Below are 22,033 nucleotides of genomic sequence, written 5' to 3' on the forward strand. Positions count from 1 at the left end.
CCTTTATATTTTACCCTGGATCTTTTGAGCAGTAATTGGATTTTAAAGAGTCCCCCACAGCTGGGCTGGGTGTTCAGAGGACCGAGCAAACCTCTGGCCCAGCACACTGTCAGCCTGCCCCACAACACTCCCTGGATGGGTACCCATCCCCACATTGCTTAGGGGCTCTTCTCCCTCCCCAGGCTCCCCTGGGGAAGAGGAAACCAGGCCAAGTGGAAAAAGCCATCCAGACACCTCCCAAGGTGCTGAAGCTTGAATCTCAGCCCAAAGTGGTCGAGAGAACCCCCAGCAAGTGCAACCAGGGCTTGCTAGACTGGGACCTGCAGCCTGGGCCCAGCACCTCAACACCCAGCAGAAACTGCGGAGGGGCTCCTGCAGCGAGAGGTGCTGTGCTCTCACAGGAGCTGGGAAACACCCACTCTGAGCCTGGAGATCAAGGTAGGAAGGGCCAAGTGGGAGTCTTGTGGGGAGATCACAACGGTGCATCTGGAAAGGGGAGCTTGGGCCAAAGCAGCTAGACGTAGCCATGAGAAGGGTCCTGAAAGGAACGTAATGGTTATGAAGCAGAGGTCAAAGCCTCACCCTCCAGATTTCTGGCATTGTAATTTTCACCTTCCATGCTCATGTAAGGAGCAGGGCAAAGGCAGTACAGCCTAGTAGATAGAGCACAGGACTAGGACTCAGCTAGGGTTGCCAACATTGTAGTTCAAAACAAATATTTGGAACTGTTTTCTTAGCACTCCCATCTCACCTCTCCTACTGCTATTATTTATTATTATCAGTTAAGAAGAAGAAGAAGCGGGGATCCTAGAAATCTGTTTGCCAGGGGAAAACGTGGAATTTGTGTTTTTACAGAGAATCTCTCGTTTTTACATTTTGTTAAAAAATAAGAACATGTGCAGTGGAACTCCGATTCTCTGATCTAATTAGGACCGGGGACAGATCGGATAATCAAAAATTCGGATAATCTGGAGAACAGGCAGAGCTTCGGCTGTCAGCCCCAGACAGCAGGGCTCAGACTGCTAGCTTAAAAATTGTAAATAGATCAATCAAACATTGTGTTCAGTGGATACCTGTCTATACTGTGGCTCGGGAAACTACAGTTCAGCGTTTCCTTTTAATTGTGGAAAAACACAGATTTTTATGTCTTTTTATCAGAGAATTTTGTGGGAGGTTTTTATCATGGAAAACTAGAATCTCTGGAGGGGTATGAGAAAGGTCAAGTATCACACAACATCAGCAAGTATCACACTGGGGCCACTTAGCAGACTTGTGAGGCCACAGTGCTCGGCAAGGCAGGCACAGGCATAATCCAGCCAGGGATCAAGCTCTACCAGTCTAAAATGCAGCCACAGCCTTGCCCAGATAGTGCTGGGCCCTTCCCCAGCCCTCCAAGCCAGATCGGTGTCCCAGCCGACAGACAGACAGGGACTGCAGGGAGGACATCTGGTGGATACTTTTAAAAATGCAGCCTCCCATGTTTTCCATAGTGAAGTCCTGAGAAGAAGAGCTGAGAGATATAGCTACTGATCCAGGAAAGCTCCTCATTTGAGTCACAGTGTTTAAATTTAAGATCTTTGCTAGATCAGGGCCATAGGCCACAGAGACCTCTTTTGAGAGGTGAACCAACCCCCTCTGGGTGAACAGAGTGGCAAGGCTGAAAGATACAAAAAGGCTTTTTCCTGCTAGAAGGAGCTGTGGAGGAGAATGCTCTTGCACCAGCCCTGGGCAGAGAGCCAATGAATGGGAGGCACAAGAAGAGGGAATGGTGAGGGAAGGAGAAAAAACACAACATCCATCAGAGAGGATGGACCATATCCATGGAGGGAGGCAACTTCTCACTGGAACCTGGAATGCGGGGGAGCTGGTGGAGGAGCTGGAGAAGGCAGTGATGGGGCCACACTTCCAGGGTAGGGGTGAGCAGGCAGGTAACAGGCCCTGGGAGAGGAGTGGCATCCGTGGAGCCAGATGGGGAAACACAGCCTAGCAGCAGTAAGAGGTTTCAGCATTGGCATTGGCTGAGACTTGCTCACCCCATCACAGTTTAGTACCTCCACACGTACCCAGCCATCAGGTAAAATCACCTGGAAGGCCTGCAGGGGTCTGAATGGACTGTAGTGACATGTGCTTAGCCAAGACTCCTTATCCTAGGGTAAAGGGTTGGGTTCCCTAATTGTCACAGCAGCTCAATGAAAATCAAATGAGTTGGAGCTTCAACGTGTAAAACCAAACGGCCATTGATAGAGCCCTTACAGTCATTGCAGAGCAGCTGGCTTCTCAACCTCTTTCATGACATGACCCCATGTTACAACACAAAAGTTCAGAGACCATCCCCACTTCCAATAATTTTGGGACCTCTCCCGTATAGCCATAAAGAGAAGTCCCACCCACCACATCCCCAAATTGTTAATGAGCCCCTTGCCAGGGACCTGGACCACAGGTAGAGAATCCATGATTTATAGCAACATTTAGTAATCTGGGCTTTCCTGGTTTCATGTACAGACAAACAAGGAACTGTTCTGAAATGAGTGACTGAAAATAATGAGGGAGTTGAAAAGGTTGACTGAGGAGGAGATGGAAAAGGCTAAGTTCAATGTGGCTAGACAGTGATGCAGAGAGACACAACCACACAGCCTCAACACCAAGGGAAGGAAGAAAGGAACGGCAGCAGAAGGTCTCAGGAGTCGAAATGGGAATAAGGGAGGAAAATAAGAAAGCAAGGAATAGAAATGCCAGGCAGATTGGAGGCTATGATGCTGGAAATGATTCCCTGAAGCACTGGACTTCTTGTAGCAGAACAGGGCAGGAGGGCAGCACAGAGGTGAAATGTATCTCAGCTGGGGTGAAAAGGAAAATCGGCACATGCAGCAACAGAGGAAACTGCCTCTCTGTAGAAGCTCTCGCTGCTATGCCCCAGCCAGTGGAGAGGACTCTAATGCAACACTCATCAACCAGCCTACTATGTGGCCCTTACATGGCTTTGGCAAGCACTGTGTGGCTGGGGAGGGACCCACGTTGCTTTGCCAGTTTTTCCTCTGTCCTGTGCTCCTTTCTGCACAAGCCCTCGGTAGCTTTCACACTACACCTGTTCAAACTGGCACTTGACTCCCTGTCTTCTGTTTTCAGAAGACTCCAGCATCGTGATAAGCAGTTCTGAAGATACCGAAGAAGACACGATGGTGAGTGCAATAAGAGCCCAGGATCCACGGTAACTGGGATGCAATATCGATTGTGCCAAAATGCTAAGAGTTGCTGCCGCTCACGCTGCCTCTTGTAAGATCAACAGCAGTGAATGGAAACACAAGCACGCTATGGTTGGGACGTTCAGCCACCTGCCTTAGCATTACAATTCTCCCCACTTGGTTCAGTGAGGATTCTGAGACCATGCACTAAAGGTTTGGCATGTCCTAAGGATCCACATTAATCTGCCAGTCACATACCTTTTGAGATTCCTAGGTGTGGGCAAGAAAACCTCTCCTTAGTTGGATGAGAGTCATCAGGCAGGTATAAGTTTAACCTTCTCCTCCGGGACTCTTTCTGAATGAGTAACCACATTATCTGTTGGCTCCTCTCCCCATACCTTGGTCAGATTCCAGCTGAAGGAATCTGCTGAGATGTTTCAGAACATTCTTCCACCACCCTGATGTTTGTTCAGCAAGAGTTCTCATCATCTGCTCGCTCACTTTCTTCTCCTTCAGTGACTCTATGTTATTTCTCAATGCACCACAATGGGTTGCGCTCTTGCTTGTGTAATAGCAAGGATAGGTCCTTAGCTGCTTTCTGATTGCTTAACATCCCTTCCAAAATGAAGCCAATTGTGGATTTCCCCCCAGCTGATGTTCCCAGTGGTCTAGACACCCCTTCTCTCTTTCCCAGATAGGCACATGCCTCCCCTTCACCAATGGCATTATATGTTTGACATATCTACTTACTGCTCCTAGACAGTGTTTCCTAGTGGTAGGACACAGGACTAAGACTCAGAAGACATAGGTTCTATTCCCGGCTCTACCACTGGGCAAGTCACTTCAGCGCTCTGTGCCTCAGTTTCCCCACCTGTAAAATGGGAATAATGCTACTGCCGTCCTTTGTAAAGCACTCTACAGATGACTGTGCTAGCTGAGAACTGGGTATGGTTATTCTACAATGCCTCTCTCAGGAGACTGGTATCAGAGACTATCCTGAGTAGAAGTAGATGGCTGCTGACTGTACATCAAGTCACAGGGAAGCACGGGTGCAACTCACCCAACCACAATGCCGTAGACTGAGGGAGAAATGCGTTGCTTAATGCTACCAAAAGGAGACAAATTCATCCCTGCTGTAACCCCTTTGAAGCCCAGAGAGCCACACAAGTAATATTTGGTTCAAGGTGTTGTCCCATCTCAAACATGCCCTGTTCATTGACTATGGCTCTGAGCACGGAACAAGCAAATCAAGTCCCCTCTCCCTTCCCAGTACAACCAGCACTGGTAGCTCTCACCCGTTCTTTGGTGATCTCCAGCTGTTGGCAAACCCCATCTGGACTCATATCCTTTAGCCCAATTGCTGCAACTCCAATGTGGTGAGCTAAGTGGCTCCACCAGGGGCTGGATTTGCCACCATGTCTTGTGATGTCACTCACACCTGTGCAAAGAGGGCATGAACCAATAGCATTCGGATCTGCTGTGCTCATGCTGCCTAGGTGTAATTGACTATCCGGGGTGCAGGGCAGTGGGGAACCTGGACCCACATGTTTCATGAATGCTGCTGTAACTCTCAGGCATTTTCTCTTGCAGGAGATGTGCCAGCAAGTACTTTGAAATGGTCTCACATCACATGCAAATACAGCTTTGCAGATGGTGCTGCTGAAATGACCCTCTCAAGTCAATCTGTGTGAATGTTCCCCTCTCTCAGGGAGTTCATTTCCTCCTTTGTGGGTGTTTTCTTTTCCTGGCCTGTAAGAAACATAAGTGATCAGCGCTTAATTAGAGATGGCCCCAAAAAAGTAAAGATCTGGATTCAGGTCCAAACTTTGCATCTTTCCTGGGATTTCCAAAGGAGTCTAAGGGAACTGCTAAATATCCTAATAAAAATCCTTTTGCACATTTCTATACTTAATATTTCCAGTCGTGTCCAGCCCACAAATTCTGCCCAATTGGTATTTTTTCTGGAACTCAAGTACTTTCCTACATCATTCTCATTAAGATGTTCTGGTATTATTCTTTACTGATTGATGACACTGCTATAAAAATTAAATAGGAGGAAGTATCCTTTATAGAATTTGGCAGTATGATTCTGAACTAGTTTCTTCAAGCTTAACTTGGATAGTGGTGCTATGGTACATGACAGAATGAAATGCACAAAAAACATTTTTTATAATTGGTGCTGGTAGCATGTGATCTAGTTAAGACTGATTTCCAGCTTGCTCTTTCAGAGGCTCATAGAATCATAGAATATCAGGGTTGAAAGGGACCTCAGGAGGTCATCTAGTCCAACCCCCTGCTCAAAGCAGGACCAATTCCCAACTAAATCATCCCAGCCAGAGCTTTGTCAAGCCTGACTTTAAAAACCTCTAAGGAAGGAGCTTCCACCACCTCCCTAGGTAACCCATTCCGGTGCTTCACCACCCTCCTAGTGAAAAAGTTTTTCCTAATATCCAACCTAAACTTCCCCCACTGCAACTTGAGACCATTACTCCTTGTTCTGTCATCAGGTACCACTGAGAGCAGTCTAGATCCATCTTCTTTGGAACCCCATTTCAGGTAGTTGAAAGTAGCCATTATAATTTACACAGACAAATGCAGGCTTCAGTTTCATGTTTTTGTCTCAGCCCAAAGAAGAATTGTTTGAGCCACTTCATTTGAGCTATTTGTGAGTTATTGGAGAATGGGGGAGTGGGTGAAGAATAATTTCTGTTAGTCTCCATTAGAAAGTGCTCTCAGATGACTCAATGTAACTAAAATGTAGAGGTTCTAATTCTTCTGTCACTTTTACATTAGTTTCAGTGCACTCACTCTTGAGTTACACCAGAGTAGGTGAGAGGAGAATTGGGCCCAGGAACTTCGAACTTGTCTTGTTTTTAGATCTCACTCAGATTTAAACCACAGGCTATGTCTGCAGGCTGTCGGTTCAGATGGTTTGAAGTTTGCAATGTTGGAAGTCAGCAGTCTTGTGTATCGCCCATTAGAACTTTCCTGGTTTTTTACTCGTTTTAAGGATGACTTTGTCAATGATGCCACCATTGTCCATGACACGCCGCACTGTCAGAGTCAAAATATGAGTATCTCTGATTGAAGGAACTTACCTATTCTGCTCAAGAAATAGGCAGAGCTTTTAAGATCTTCAGACAAAATAGCTTCATATCAAGAAACTTACAAGATCAGTTAAGGATGACTGAATTAAGGATGTTATATTTAACGATATTTTAATTAAAGACTCTAGGGGCTGAAGCTTGTGGAATTTATAAACCTTACAGTGAAAAGAATTTTTAGTATAGGCCAAAAATAAAGCAATATGGCAGAGATTGTCTGTTCCAAACTGAATTGGGCCAGATCAGGGGCAAAGTTAGTGTGTGCTGCAAAGCAGTTGACATCAGTGGGAGTCTTTGCAGGGCCGGTGCAAGGATGTTTCGCACCCTAGGCAAAACTTCCACCTTGTGCCCCCCCACACGCCCTGAGGCCCCCCCCACACGCAGCAGCTCCCCCCTCCGCTCTGAGGCGCCCCTCCCCCCCACGGCAGCTACACTCCTCCGCCCTGAGGCGCCCCCCTTGCGGCAGCTCCCCACCCTCCACCCTGAGGCAACCTCCTGCCCCGGCTCACCCTGCTACAAGCACGAGCATGCCATGGTTGCTTCACTTCTCCCACCTCCCAGGCTTGTGGCGCCTAAGCTGATTGGCGCCGCAAGCCTGGGAGGCGGGAGAAGTGAAGCAACTCACCCCTGCCCCACCTCCTCCCCGAGCATGCCACCATTGCTTCACTTCTTCTGCCTCCCAGGCTTGCGGCGTCAGTCAGCTTAGGCGCCGCAAGCCTGGGAGGCGGGAGAAATGAAGCAACCACAGTGTGCTCGTGGAGGAGGCGGGGCAGGAGTGAGCTGGGGCAGGGGTGAGCTGGGGCAGGGAGTTCCCCTGCGTGCCGCCCCTCCTTACTTGCTGCAGGCGGCCCTCCCTGTGCTCCCCTGCCCCAGCTCCCTCCACCTAAGTGCCTGCGGCGACCGGGGTAGCTGAAGATCCGGCCGCTGTGGTCACTGCTGAAGAAAATGGCGCCCCCAAATCCCAGTGCCCGGGGCAACTGCCTAGGTCACCTAAATGGTTGCACCGGCCCTGAGTCTTTGCATTGCCTTCCTTGGGCTTTGGATCAGCCCTTGAAGCTTTGATGCATGGAAACATTAGCGAATGAGGTTTTCTGTAGTTTGTTTGTTACTGTTGTATCAGCATTAGCAATTATCTAGGGCTATAAAAATGGGACCATCTTTGATGCATGGGATAGGGGATAAACTGTTCAATGTGTAGAAACTTTAATAGTAGTTGTGTAGATAAAATTTCATGTAACACTTTGAAAAGGTACTGCCTGCCCCTTGCTTTGAAAACAATATTAAAAATCCACAGGATTGATGATATATTTAACCACATGGCAAATTCCAGTGGCCAATGTCCTTAGAAATAAAGAAGCAGTTGAATTGATGGGGTGGGAAGGGACCTGTTTTCAGTGGAAGGAGTTGGATATAAGATTGGGATGGGGGCCATGGTTTTGGGGAATGTAACATGGAGGTGCTTTTGTATGGGATAATAATGCAGGAATGTAAGTCACTCTTGTTACTCTCAATAAAACTATTTCCAAACTAAAAGCAACCCACTGACATCTTCCTTACCTGTTTTCTTTGCAATTTCTCTTTCCTTCTTCCAGTGGTAAACTGAGCCTAAATGGGAACTGGAACCAATCCAACCAAGGGACCTATTCTCATGCCATTCCTTCTTCCAATGCTGCCTCCTGCACCCCTGTCCCTCTGGTAAACCCTAACGCCTTCTGGCATTTTCTCCCACAGGCAGCATGGTCTGGAGGAACAAGCATGGAGTTTGGAGTCACAGAGGACTGGCTTCCAATCCTGGCTCTGCCACTGATTCACTGTGCGGCCTTGAGTGACTCACTTCACCTTTCATTCATGTTTCCCCACCTGTCAAATGGGGGTGATGATACTCACCCTTCCTGCCTCACAGGGGTGCTGGGAGGATTAATTAGAGTAGTGTCTGTTCAGTGCTTTGCACACACCTCCCAGGCCCACGTCTGCGTCCGTGAATCCTCCTTTTATCTGTCCTTCATCATAGCTTCAGTAGGTCAGAGTGTTTTGACTGACCGTAGAAGTCATTGAGCACCATTGCTCAGAGCCTGCTCTCACTGCACTCGTGGCTAAGAACATCCAGGAGCACGTTATGCTTTTCAGACATCTGACTCCCTCAGACTCCTTTGGAAATCCCAACTACCAGGTGTAGAGTGAATTGGGACAATTATTAATCTAGCTGCCCTTTTTGCCTTTTAAAGAGCTGCTGTCTGGCTGTATTGATGGGGGCCCCCCAGTGAGTATCTTCATGGAATGCCAATGTTAGCATGGAAAGGAAGAAGCAAGCTGCCCGAAGGACCAGGCACATGTGGCCACTACCCTGAGTCAGTTGATGCCATCAACAGCAGTGAAAAGGGTAGTAGATATAAGAGAATAGCAGAGCAAACCCAAGCCACAGGTAAGGATAAGCCTGCTCAAATAAATGGCACTCATCTCACCCTGTAAGCAGCTGGTGAAGGACTCCAACAGATGCCCTCTAGGTGAGTTTTACCACCAAGGACCCTCCACAGGGAAAGTCATGTCCCCAGCCCCATCCAGACTGAACCTAAGGACTAGGAATAGTTCTGCCTCCCATGAATAGCAACTGATAGGCAGAGACTTAGGTCAAGAGACCATTGCAAAAGTACTTACGAGTTTAGAGTCTTCTTCGAGTGGTGGTTCCTATATGTATTCCAAATGTGGGTGTACATGCACACCATGCGCCTGAGCTGGAAAGTTTTCCTAGCAGTGTCAATTGACCCACATGTCATCTTGTGCTCCCAGCTGAGGCTATATTATGCTGGATGAGTCAACGCAGCACCAGTTCCCTTTTACTGCTGCATGACTGGAGTCGAAACCCCTGCTCCTCTGGCATCTCAGTTTTTCACAAAGAGAGCCCTTTCGACTGTTGTATAGAGTTCTTGTTTGTTGTTTGCTTGTATAGCATGGTAAGTACACATAGTAGTTAGTGTAGTTAATTAGAGATTGTTTACCCTGCTCGCGGTATATTTTCCCTTCCCTGGGTACTATGCCCCACATTCCAGGGTTTAAAAACTGTGCTTTGTGCCCCCACTTGTTCTTGGTGAATGACAAGCACCAGCATTACCTTTACTGCCGTGGGGAGGCTCATATCATGACTCATTGCAAGATCTGTAAGTCCTTTCTGCCACGGACTTGGGAAGTGTGGGAACTTCGTCTCCGAAAGTTGCTTATGGAGGAGCCATGAGACCGCAGGCATGCTCTCATTCAGAACCGTCACTGCAGCTGTGGTCCATCACCAGTGGTGAGTGCTCCTCCCAGCACTTCCCACGCCTCCCATCTGACAGTACTGACAGTCAAGGACAAGCCAAGACATGAGGGTACAAAGCATTCTCATGGGCATCTGAGCAAGGCCCCCATTGAGGGCCACCGCCAAGCGCAGTGTTCCCTTCCTAGCCAAACCAGGTCAGGTGAAGAGTCGTGTGCCAACATTGCTGCACCAGTGCTAAGCTTCCCCATACCTAGAGTGAATTGAAGCACAAGAAGGATCTGGTGATACTGCTGGTTGTCCCAGCATTTGCCTGCCCTGACTGGTCTCCAGCTCATGTACCGCCCATCCACTCACTGCCTTTGCACCTACCGGTCTAACCATCCCCACGAACACCACCTCGGTTCTCCAGGGCTTCCAGAGACATCTCTCAGACTTCTAGCCACTTGGAGTCTCTTCTCCTGATGGAGCAACTGCAGCTGCCCTACCTGCCTTCTCCATTGCTTGCCTGTGAGCTACCCATGCCAGTGAATGAACAGGTTCCTACTGACACACCATGGCCTGCCTGATGAGATTCTCATTCCTCCCTTTCTATGGCCCCCAATGACCAAAAGCAATATCTGGTCCAGTTATAGCAGGTAGCTGAGGATCTGGGCATACCGTTAGAGGAGTCCAGGACCAGCACCATCAACTGCAGGACATCCTCCAACCACAGGGACCGTCATGGCTGGCACTGCCCATTAATGATGCTATCCTTCAGCCCACGTGAACAGTGTGGCACACTCCTGCTTCCTTTACCCCCACATCAAAATGTATGATGTGCCAGTACTAAGGGGACGTACTTTCTCTTCTCCCACCCATCCCCTAGCTCTCTGGTTATGCATGCAGGAATGGAACGAGTGCGCCAGCACACACAAGTCCAGTCCACCAGACTGGGCGGCCATGCACCTAGACCTTTTTGGGGAAAAGGGCTACTTGGCAGCATTGCAATACCAAATTGCAAATTACCAGATTCTGCTAGCTAAGTATGATTTCAACAACAACACTGCTCTAGCAAGAACCAACAGTTTAATACCGTGGTGGAAGAGAGGTGCCTGATGGCCAAAGTGGGCATCCAACTGGCAGTCGATGCCACCGGCAGGTCTTCGTGCTCCCTTGCCATGGGTGTCGTCATGTGACAAGACTCCTGGCTGCAGTCCTCCGGCTTTCCTCAGGAGGTCCAAACCTCTCCTTTGATGAGAACAAGTTGTTCTCTGCCAAAACAGACTAGTCCCTTCACTCTCTTAAAGACCCTAGAGCAACTTTGCACTCCATGGGGATCTATCCCCTAGCCCTCCAATGCAAACAGCAGCACCAATCACTCCACCCCCAGCCTACCTGGCCTAGTATCAGCGACACACACACACACGTAGGCGCCACCAACCCCAGTGACAGCCACCCACAGCATCTGTCATGGCCACCTCCTCCACCCTGGCCCACCAACAAACCAAGACACAGTTTTGACATCATAATTGAGAACTGTGAACCATCCCCGTTGCCACCTGTGGCCCCCAGGTCATCTTTGGGGGCCAGCTTGCCCTGTTTGCCCACAAATGGGGCAAGATCACGATGGACCGTTGGGTATTGGAGATCATCCACCAAGGATACTCCATAGAATTTCTTTCTTTTCCTCCCCACTGCCACTACCCCTACTTCCCGGGGATCCTTCCCAGCAATGCCTACTACAGCAAGAAGCAGATGCTGTTCTTGCAAAGGGCACAGTAGAGCCCATGAGATCTTTCTTCACAGGCAGGCAGTTTTACTCCCTGTACTTCCTCCTTTCATAGAAGGGCAGAGTGCACCTCCCCATACCTAATTTTCAGCTCCTGATGACACTGGCATCTATTATCTCCTCCCTTTCCCACAGGGCCTGGTTCACAGCTCTTGACACAAAGGACGCCTCTTTCCACATTGACAGTCACCCATCTACTTTAAAATTTCTCTGTTTCCAGGTGAGACGACACCAATAACAGTTTGGAATGCTCCCATTTGGCACTGTGATGGCAGTGGCAGCACCGATGTTCCACCTTGGCCGCTTAATGTACCCCTACCTGGGAGGAGAAATCCATGCTTGTACATACTCAGACAATCAATTTCAGTGGGGCCCAGCTCAAATCCATTGTGACATGGGCCTTCCTTCCAGCAGATGCTTTGGGATGTTGATAGCCATAGTTGTGGACTTACGCTGTAACCCTTGCACCATGCTCTGCCATTTACTCTCCCTCTGCTGTCACATGGCAGCCTGCACCTATGTGACACCACATGCATGTCTGCGCATGTGTTGACTCCAAATGTGGGTCCTTTCCATTTACAGACCCTACAAGGGACCAGCTGGATGCCAAAATCATTGTCCCGAAGATGGTTCTGGCCTTCCTTCACCTGGTGGACTGACCCTTCCAAGGTCCTGGTCTGTACCCCCTTCATCCAGCACCATGCCCCAGGACCTACTACTGAGCTAAATGTAAATGCTTCACCTCACGTCCTCATGATCATCACTATCACCTGAGACCAATACCCATACCCATACCTATCATCCTCAATTATCTCCTCAAACTCTAAATGTTGGGTCTTGCCCTCAGCTCTGTATGAGCCCACCTGGCCACACTTAGTGTCTTTCCCTGCTGTGGTTGGCAGCTCGGTGCTCACACACCCTACCACCATTCATTTCATAAAAGGTCTCCTCAACAGTTTCTTCACAGCACTTAAGCCCACGCCCCCAGGGGAGCTTACCCTTCTTCTGTCTGCCCTCACGAAGCTGCGCTTCAAGCCAATGGCGACATGCTTCCTCTCCCATCTCTCCATGAAAGCAATATTCCTAGTGGCTATTACCTCGGCTAGATGGGTCAGCGAACTAGCAGCCATAATCGCTGACACCCCCCCCCACACACAGAATTTCACAAGGATAAGATTTACTGACAGCTGCATGGTAAGTTCCTCTCATGGTTGGTTTTGCAGTTCCACCTCTATCAGTCTGTTCACCTCCTTGTCTTCCATCTCATACCAACATGCCGCTGCCTGACAGAGTTACGGTGCACTCTACGCAAGTGCAAGCAACCACATCTGCCTGCCTGATGGATATCTTCTGGCAAGTCACATGCTGAGCAGCGACATGGTGCTCCATGCACATATTCACATCCCATTACGCCATTGCCCAAGAGGGGGCTGACGATGCATCAGTGGGATGCACCATACTACGCACCGCACTGTCTCTCGCATTCTCACATCCCTCTCCACACTGATCACTGCTCAGTACTTACTCATGTTTGGAATAAATATTGGGACCATCACTCAAAGAAGAAGAGGAGGTTACTTACCTGTAACTGGAGGGTCTTCAAGAAGTGTGCTATCCATCTCCTCAGTTGTGGACTGCACTACTCAGTGGTAAGAACGTCACTGGACTGGCGTCAATCCACATGGCTTAATATAGCCTCAGCTGGGAGTACAAGACAATGCACGATGCATGTGTATGTCAATGGACACTGCTAGGAAAACCTTCCAGTGTATGGCAGGCATGCACACCCATGATTGGAATACAAATAGGGACCATACATCTCAAGGAACCTCCAATTACAGGTAAGTAACTTCCTCTTATGACTGTCCTGAATCTCCTCATTTACACCAGTGTAAATCAGGAGTAACTCCACCATTATCAGTGGGATTATGTCAGTGTAACAGTGTAAGAGGAGAAGCTAAGACCTAGAATTGTTGCCTTTAGTGTTTGGGCTAGCAACAGATTCCTGGTGTGCTGTGAATTCTCTAACTAGAGACAACTGGCCTCACATACAGACTGTGTAGTTCACAGATTACTCGATCTTAATTTCTGTCTTGGTCATTTGGTGATTCCTTCCCCCTTAACTCCCGTGCCCAAAATTATCAACAGCGGGTTGGTTTGGAAACAGGGGAACTGGACCCCCAAGTCAATGCCCCAGCTAGAACACGATCCAATGGCTGGAAGTTGAAGCTAGACAAATTCAGACTGGAAATAAGGTATACATTTTTAACAGTGAGAGAAATTAACCATTGGAATAGTTTACCAAGGGTCATGGTGGATTCTCCATCACTCATCATTTTAAAATCAAGATTAGATGTTTTTCTAAAAGATCTGTGTTAGGAATTATTTTGGGGGAGTTCTCTGGCCTGTGCTATACAGGAGGTCAGACTAGATGATTACAATGGTCCCTTCTGGCCATGGAATCTCTGAAACCCCACCCCCAAACTTTAGGAAAATTCAGATTCAGATCTTAATCCCAATCAGGGGTTGAATTTTCAAAAGTTGCCTAAATCCCATTTTCAGAAGTGACTTTTTGTCACTCAGGCCCAAATCCTCAAAAATATTTTGGCATCTAACTCTCATTGATTTCAATGGCAGGCACCTAAATATCATGGGGGACCTGGATTTAGGAGCCTATATCCCATTAACAATCAGTGGGGTTTAGGTTCTTAAGTCACTTTTGTAGATGGAATTTATGTTCCTAAGTCACATAGGCACTTTAGGAAATTTTCCCCCAAAATTTCACTCCATGTGTTACTACTCAGTAACAATGTGCAGATGTGCTTGGCTCAGCTGTAGCAGCAGTTAACAGTAAGAGAGTTTCCATGAGTGCTTTGTTGTTCCTGAAGACACTGGGGATACTGTGGCACTGACAGAAAATGTGACTGGTGGGGAGAGGGGCCAGCTGCTGGGTTTTTGTGCAAGGCCTCCTCCATATTCTGTCTGGCAGGGAGCTGAGTTCATGCTCCCTCACTGAGCAAACAATCTGTTCCACTAGTTAAAAAATGACACATCAGAAGCCACAATTTCCTGTGAGTCCTCCGATTTGGCAGGAGAATTCCAATCTCACAGAAGCCCCCCAGATTCCAATTCAAATTCAGTCAGCAGCAGCCACCATGGCAGTAATGAGGAGCACATTTCCGCTTCATAACACTGCACATATAGTACCTAAGTAACGTTCCCAGCAGCCCTGGGATATAGGCACAATTATGGCCTAGGGACTAGACCTGGAGATATAACTGGGCATTTTAGCACCTGAGGCGAGCAAGCATATTTGTGCCCCCTGCCAATTTTTTTCATCTTTTTTCCACTCACAAGCGACGGATTGGGGTGAGGGGCACACGGGATTGTTACCCCAAAAACAGAATTTGGGTATCCTGAGATGACTCATCTGTTCTCATTAGATATGGGTCTCCAGGATGGTTAAGGAAAAATCTTAGAGGGCATGGATACAAGCTGTGTTTTAAACAAGGCACTCTTTATTGATGTTATTCCTCACAACAAGCTAAAGATCACCCTTTCTTAATGTTAACACCTCTTATAGATGTTATAAACCCAATCCCTGGCACAAATCCCTTATTGATCTTATAAGACACAAATCCCTTCCACAAGTTAAAGAGCACCCCAAACCGTATTGCTTTACAGTACAAAGTGGTGCTAAGTGGTGCACCCTGATTTTGGAGATCAGTTGTTCACAGGTCACTGACACCAGTTTTTAAATACATTTTTAAGGTCCTACATGTATAAATTCCTTTTATAATTACCACATGCAAATAGATCTTTATAAACCCATCCACACACATATACACTGACACTTTACTATACCAGAACTAGAACTTTGACAGACTTTGCTGGACTGTCCTGCATGCTCTCTCTCTGCCTCTTCTCCTCAGGTCTCTGCTTCTTATCTCTCTCTCTGTCTCTGCACTCCAGTGGCAGGGCAGGGCTCCCTCTGCAGCTCTCCTCCTCTCTCTGCCAGCTCTCTCAACCGTCAGCTCTCGGCTCCCACCAGCTCTCAATCCAACTCAACTGACACACTGACCTTTATACCATTCTGTCAGAACTTCCCATACACTTCTGTTAATACCTTCCTGTCAGATCCTTCTTGAACACATGCCAACTGTCAACATTCTAAACTGTCAGATCTGTTTTTAAACTGGGATCATTTTTTACCTGACAGTGGTATGATCATCTTCTATTTTTAGCATTGTTGTTCACCACCTTTTCCCCACCAATTTGGTTTTCCCACCAATTCTGTTTTTCATGTTCTGTGACCTTCAGCTTCTAATGGTGCAGTCACTCTTGCTTATTCAAAATCGAAGCCAGGAATATAAAATGGAATCTGGGAGCCCCCCCAAATAAGGTGACCAGGTGTCCAGTTTTTGACCGGAACACCTGGTCATAAATGGACCCAGGCAGCTCTGGTCAGCACTGCTGACCGAGCAGTTAAAAGTCTGGTTGGCAGCGCTGCAGGGCTAAGGCAGGCTAGTCCCTACCTGTTCTGGCTCCGCACTCCCTATCCGTGCCCCGAGCACTGGCTCCGCACTCCCATTGGCCAGTAACCGCAGCCAATGAGAGCTGCAGGGGTGGTGCCTGTGGGCGAGAGCAGCGCACAGAGCTGCCTGCCGCACCTCCGCCTAGGAGCCAGACCTGCTACTGGCTGCTTCTGGGGCACAGCATGATCTGCGGTGCCAAGACAGGGAGGAAGCCTGCCTTAGCCCCCCGGTGCCCCAGCCCTGAGACCCCCCAACCCAGAGCCCCCTCCTGTACCTCAAAGCCCTCCTCCCCTACCTTACCCCAGGGCCTGCACCCCCAGCTGGAGTCCTCACCCCCCCACACACACTCCAACTCCCTGCCTGAGCCCAGAGACCCCTCCCACATCCTGAACCCTCCACCCCACCCCCCCAGCTTGGATCCCCCTCCTGCATCCCAAACCCCTCATCTACGGCCCCACCCCAGAGCCCTTACCCCCTCTGCACCAGCCCAGAACTCCCTCCCACACCCTGAACCCCTGTGCCCCAGCCCCACCCCAAAGCTGCACCACCAGCCAAAACCTTCATCCCCCCTGCTTCCCAACTCCCTGCCCCAACCCAGTGAAGTGAGTGAGGGTGGGAGAGAGTGAGCTACCAAGGGAGGGGAAATGTAATGAGTGGGGCGGGCCTCTGGGAAGGGGAAGGGCAGGGGCATGGCTAGGGTATTTGGATCTGTGGGATTAGAAAGTTGGCAACTCCAACCCCAAATGGAATTTCTCTGCTATCAGTCACATGCCCCCGAGATTTTTGCTACCCCACTCCCACAACACAGACAGGCTGGATGACCCACTGAGGAGAGTCAGGGGCTGGAGATGGCACTCTCTCCCTAACACTGGTGTGTGGGGCTGGCGTTCAAGCCTTGCCACCTGGGGCTTTACATGTCACCTCTGTTTCTGCTTCATTTTTCCTCCTCCACAGCTTTGTGGCCTGGGTGACTTCCCATTCGCCCTGCCTTGGTTACAGCTCTGGCTAGAGCACTGGACTGGGACTTAGACTCGTAGACTCAAAGGCGAGAACAGACCATTGCGATCATTTAGTCTGACGTCCTGCACACTGCAGGCCACAGAACCTCACTCACCCACTCCTGTAATAGACCCTGAATCTCTGGCTGAGCTACTGAAGTCCTCAAATCATGATTTAAAGATGTCAAGTTACAGAGAATCTGCCATTTGCACTAATTTAACTTGCAAGTGACTGCATGCTGCAGAGGAAAGCCAAAAACTCCATGGCTTCAACCAATGTGACCTGGGGGGGGGAGGGGCAGGAGTCCTTCCTGACCCAAAATATGACAGACTGTTGGACCCTAAGCATGTGTGCAGGACGCACCAGACAGACACCTGAGAACAAATTTGCTGTACTAACTCAGAGCTCTCCCCATCTACTGTCCCATCAGCAGCCATTGGGGATATTTACTACTAGCAGTTGCTGATGGGCCACTTGCTATTATAGGCAGTCTCATTATTCCAACCCTCCATAAACTTATAAAGCTCAGGCTTGAAACCAGTTAGATTATTTGCCCCCACTGCACCCCTTGGGAGGCTGCTCCAGAACGTCACTCCTCTGATTGTTAGAAACCTTGATCTAATTTCAAGCCTAAAATTGCTGATGACCATTTCATATTCATTTGTTTTTATGCCAACATTGGCCCTAAACTTAAATAACGCCTTTCCTTCCCTAGTATTTATCCCTTCTCCCCGTGTGAGAGATGGGTTCTGTTTGTGGCTCTGCCATTGGCCAGCTGTGTGACCTTGGGACCTCAGTTCCCCTTCTGTAGAAAGGTGGTGTCAATGATACTATATAGAGAGCAGAAGATCTCAACGGTCAATATCAGTGTCTCCATTGTACAGATGGGAGGGAAGTGGCTTGCCCAATGTCAGCTTGCAGTCCGATGGCAGAACCAGGAATTGAACCCACAATTCCTGCAGCACAGTAAAGTGCTTAAAGCCATCGCTGTCCGTTTGCAGGTGGGAAAACTGAGACACAGCAAGGGACAGCAGTTGTATCCCAACACACACAAGGCACCAGTGTCAGACCCGAGAGCTCTGGGTCTGACCCCTGGCCCACACCTCTGTCTAGATATGACGCAGCAAGGGCTAGTTTGCTGTGGGCAGTTCATGGCACAAACTCTGGGATCTTTCATACGCAGGATACCTTCTGTGGAAAAGTGGAAGCAGAACAACTGATTTCTCATTCCAGGGGAGTGGCAGCAAGACCTAGCCTCTCAACTGCTGTGAATAGAAAGGAAAAGTCAGCACAGTGCTTTTGAGCTTGAGTAATTCCATTGATTATGGACTTCCTTCCTTCCAGTGTAAGCTGGACAGCAGGCAATATTTCTGTAGTCTATTGGAAAAGGGGAGAGTCCCTTTAAAAAGCTGATGAGCCCTCCAGTGGCGTTCACCATGTTCTAGAAGCCACCAGAGCCCAACCAGCCAGCTGTGTGGAGCGTAGCCCTGCCTGTTAAGATATATTTAGTAACCACAATTATTTGGGACCTGACTTGACACGATGTTTTTGCAGATTGTGTTTACAAGACACAACAATTTCCTAAGCTGCAGATCTATTAAACTCCAGACTAGTCTCCCAAGCAGAATGGCAGAAGTGCAGGCACATCTGTAATGGAAAGAGAATTGCAGAATGTCATCTAGAAAGCAACCGTTCATTTGTCCAAGGAGTACAGAGCCTCACAGTGCTTAGTCTGAGTGCTTCATAAATACCAAGGGGGTGAGAGAGACAAAGAGAGAGGAGAAATTATCAGAAATGTCTCAAAATTCTCCCCAAAACATTTCTAATTTTGCTGAAAACCAAGAAAAAACAATAAATCATGGAGAATTTTTTCATTTCAAAATCTGTGCCCCCATTTTTCAACCAACTGCAAAGTAGGTCAACATATTTCACGTCAGATGAGATTTCAGAATTGTGTGGTGCTAGAGAAAACCTGGAGAAAAAGAATATGAAAAGGAAGTGTCATCCATTCCCATCTGCTTTTTTGTTTTTCATCTGGCTCCCACAGCATTAGAGATGAGCATCAAGAGATCAGACAAGACCATGGAACAAGACTTTTCTGCCTCCTCCTTCTCCTTGCCCTTTGGGGAGGGGGAACGGTCCCAAGCTCACACCACTGTCAAGGTGGTTACCTAGACAGGCATTAGAGCGCAGACTTTAAACTCAGCCACTCCTCTACCCCCCGGCTCGGCCACCTTTGCCTAGCCTCCTTTTCCACCTCTCAGCACATGCACAGGGCTCCCTCCTAGTGCAGGCGAACCCAGATGATTCTTGGCAGTAGTGGAGCATGGGGCATTCTCTCTGGTTTTCTGTTGCAGCTGTCCAGCATGCTAGAGGGCAGCAAGGACTCCTCCTCATACCTGCGGTTCGAATGGGAAAGCAGCGCACCAGGCTTTGGGGTTGTGGCCAGCGCTGGCTTTGGGGGAAGCACGCTGGTGTTCTTCGACATGAAGGTCAACAAAGACAGTGAGTCTGCTTTGCTCATTGAGAATCCCTATTAGCAGATAAGCTGTGTGGTATGGGCAGGGGATAGGAGCTTCTATAGTAGCTCCTGCTTCTGCTGTGCTATTAACCAATCCAGAGCAGATCTTCCTTCTGGAGTTCCTACAAACTCCCAGGGGTGGCTCCTGGCCCCAGCACACCAAGAGCGTCCTTGGGGCGGCATGCTGCGAGGGGCACTCTGCCAGTCGCTGGGAGGGCGGCAGGCAGGGTGCCTTTGGCGGCATGCCTGCGGAGGGTCTGCTGGTCCCACGACTCCAGTGGACCTCCCACAGATGTGTCTGCAGAGGGTCTGCTGGTCCCGCGGCTTCGGACTCTCCACAGGCACGCCTGAGGGAGGTCCACCAGAGCTGCGGGACCAGTGGGGACCCTTCGCAGGCACGCCTGCAGGACGTCCGCCGGAGCCGCGGGACCGGTGGACCCTCCGCAGACATGACTGCGGGAGGTCCACTGGAGCCGCAGGACCGGCGAGTGGCAGAGGGCCCCCCCCATGGCACGATGCCGTGCTTGGGGCGGTGAAATGTCTAGAGCCGCCCCTGCAAACTCCAAGGCCTGTTCAGGTTAGACATGTGCAGTCATACAGGGCTTCACACAAATCAGCCCCCAGCATCAAGAAAATCCTAGGCCCAGGTCCACTCCCTCTTTGTTTATCCTTCTACTCGTGATATTTCTATAGTGCCAATCACTAAGGGGACAAAGTGTTTTACACAGTAACCCAGTGACTATTGTAATGACCATAGCTGAGTCTTCACTGAATCTGAGCTGTCCAGCTCCAAAGGCCAAGCCCCTGCCACTTGCACTAAAGGACTAACTCCATTAGCAGGAGGCAGCAACAGGGCTGCTATCCTCTTATATTTGCCTGCCACTAGAGGGACAAAGAAGCACACTTTGCTAGTGTGTTACATCAGGTGAATAAATAATTGGAATCTAAGCCTTCTCTGAGCAGGACCTCGCTTAGCTCCAAGCACAAGCATTCTCATCTGCTTGGAAAAGAGACAGCAGGATGGACTAGCTGGGAACCTCCTCCCCCAACGCTGCCTTTACACCCAGTCATCACTTAGGGTACGTCTTCACTACCCGCCGTATCGGCGGGTAGCAGTCGATTGCTCGGGGATCGATATATTGCGTCTCATCTAGACGCGATATATCAATCCCCGAACGCGCTTATATCGATTCCGTAACTTCACCAACCAGAACAGAGTTGCGGAATCAACAGGGGGAGCCGCAGACATCGATCCCGCCCGTGAGGACGGTGAGTAATTCGATCTTAAATACTTCGACTTCAGCGATGTTATTCACGTAGCTGAAGTTGCGTATCTAAGATCGATTTTCTCCCGTAGTGTAGACCAGCCCTTACAGAAGGCAAAGATCTCCAGCTAGTAGGCAGGGCCTCCCTACAATACCAGAGTTTGACAAGAACTAAGAGATCACTTGGGCCCTCTGACCCCTTTCTCTCAGTTCCTCATATCCCAGTTCTCTCTGCATTACTGATGCTGAATGATGTCTCTAAAGTTCCTGATTCTGCCATTTTCCTACTCTAGCACAGATGATCACTCAGCTGGCTGCAGCGAATGGAGAAAACAGCTTTAAGATTGTGATACAAACCCCAGAGTCTGTGCTCAGTTTGATTTCACAAGGTGTCTCCCTTGAGACAGGGCTAGAGCACTTTCTCTGCTACCTCCGCTCTGTTCCCAAGCCCATCTTAGTTGTATATAACTTCTGGACATCAGAGCTCACCGTTCTCTTTAAAGCCTTGGATTCTTTTGCCAAGAAATGGGACTTCTGCACAAATGTCTGTGGTTATCTGGACACCCTGCCTTTAATTAAGGAAAAGATTCCCACGTTTGGTCTTTATAAAATGAAGAACCTGGTGAGAATGTACCTGCACAAGCCTCTGAACGACAGCAGCGCTCTGGCATCGGTGAAGGCCCTAAGAGATCTCTGTAAACTTCTGGAGATCCACACAGATCCAGATCCGAGGCTTGTACTTTCTCATTGCAACCTCGAATCTTACACTTCCCTCCAGCCTTTGCTGCAGGAGAAATTGCTCACCAGGTCTGCCACAAAGACTCTGGCAATGCGCAATATGGTCCTCTGTGAACTGCAGGAGTCGTAGCAGGAGAGAGGGCTGCCAGTGATTTCAGGTCTCCTGAGAGGAAGCTGCTAAACAGCTAAAAACAGCTCTCCCTTTTCCTAGCAATAGTGCAACAAACTGCTTGAGGCTGTTACTGAGCTACCTATCCTTAGGTGCTTTTAGCATGTCAGTCACCACCAGACTGTCCCAGTGCTCTATCTGTCACGTATGATTAAACTAGTTTTAAAACTAAGAGAGTCTTTAAGATGTTCTTGGTTGTAATCTAACCCATGTCACAACTGTAGAGGGGCCTATTTGCTACACACGCCTTTGGAAATCTGGCAGGATCAGCAAAAGCCATTTTCCCCCTAGACAGACTACCACTCAATTGAAATATTCATATAACTCCACTCCCCCTTTCTTCTCTTTAGTCGAAGGGAGTGATAGCATCTTCCTTTATCATCCAAAGAGACAGAGGAGGCATTACCTGGGAGGACAGTATGAGCCAGAGAGAGCTGTGATTACCTTTATTAAGCTCTCAGGCCCATTCCCAAATTTGGCATATTGGTGTCTGTCTTGT

The 22,033-nt window shown here is 48.9% G+C and overlaps 1 protein-coding gene across 3 annotated transcripts in view; it reads left to right on the top strand.

Moving 5' to 3' along the window:
- Window positions 1-21,706, top strand: part of PML (promyelocytic leukemia) — a 39,844-nt gene extending 18,138 nt beyond the window's left edge. Inside the window, exons 6-9 of one of the 3 annotated variants that reach the window (XM_030545597.1) lie at window positions 183-438; window positions 3,130-3,179; window positions 19,199-19,346; window positions 20,921-21,706. In XM_030545597.1, the coding sequence (XP_030401457.1) occupies window positions 183-438; window positions 3,130-3,179; window positions 19,199-19,346; window positions 20,921-21,495 (1,029 nt within the window). In that variant the 3' untranslated portion in view covers window positions 21,496-21,706. Of the gene's footprint in view, window positions 1-182; window positions 439-3,126; window positions 3,180-8,017; window positions 8,474-19,198; window positions 19,347-20,920 lie in introns of those variants that run through there. The other 2 variants (XM_030545596.1, XM_030545598.1) reach the window with 2 other exon arrangements.
- The last annotated feature ends 327 nt before the right edge of the window (window positions 21,707-22,033 follow it).

The sequence above is a fragment of the Gopherus evgoodei genome, unplaced genomic scaffold (genome assembly GCF_007399415.2).
Source record: "Gopherus evgoodei ecotype Sinaloan lineage unplaced genomic scaffold, rGopEvg1_v1.p scaffold_38_arrow_ctg1, whole genome shotgun sequence".
Lineage (NCBI taxonomy): Eukaryota > Metazoa > Chordata > Testudines > Testudinidae > Gopherus > Gopherus evgoodei.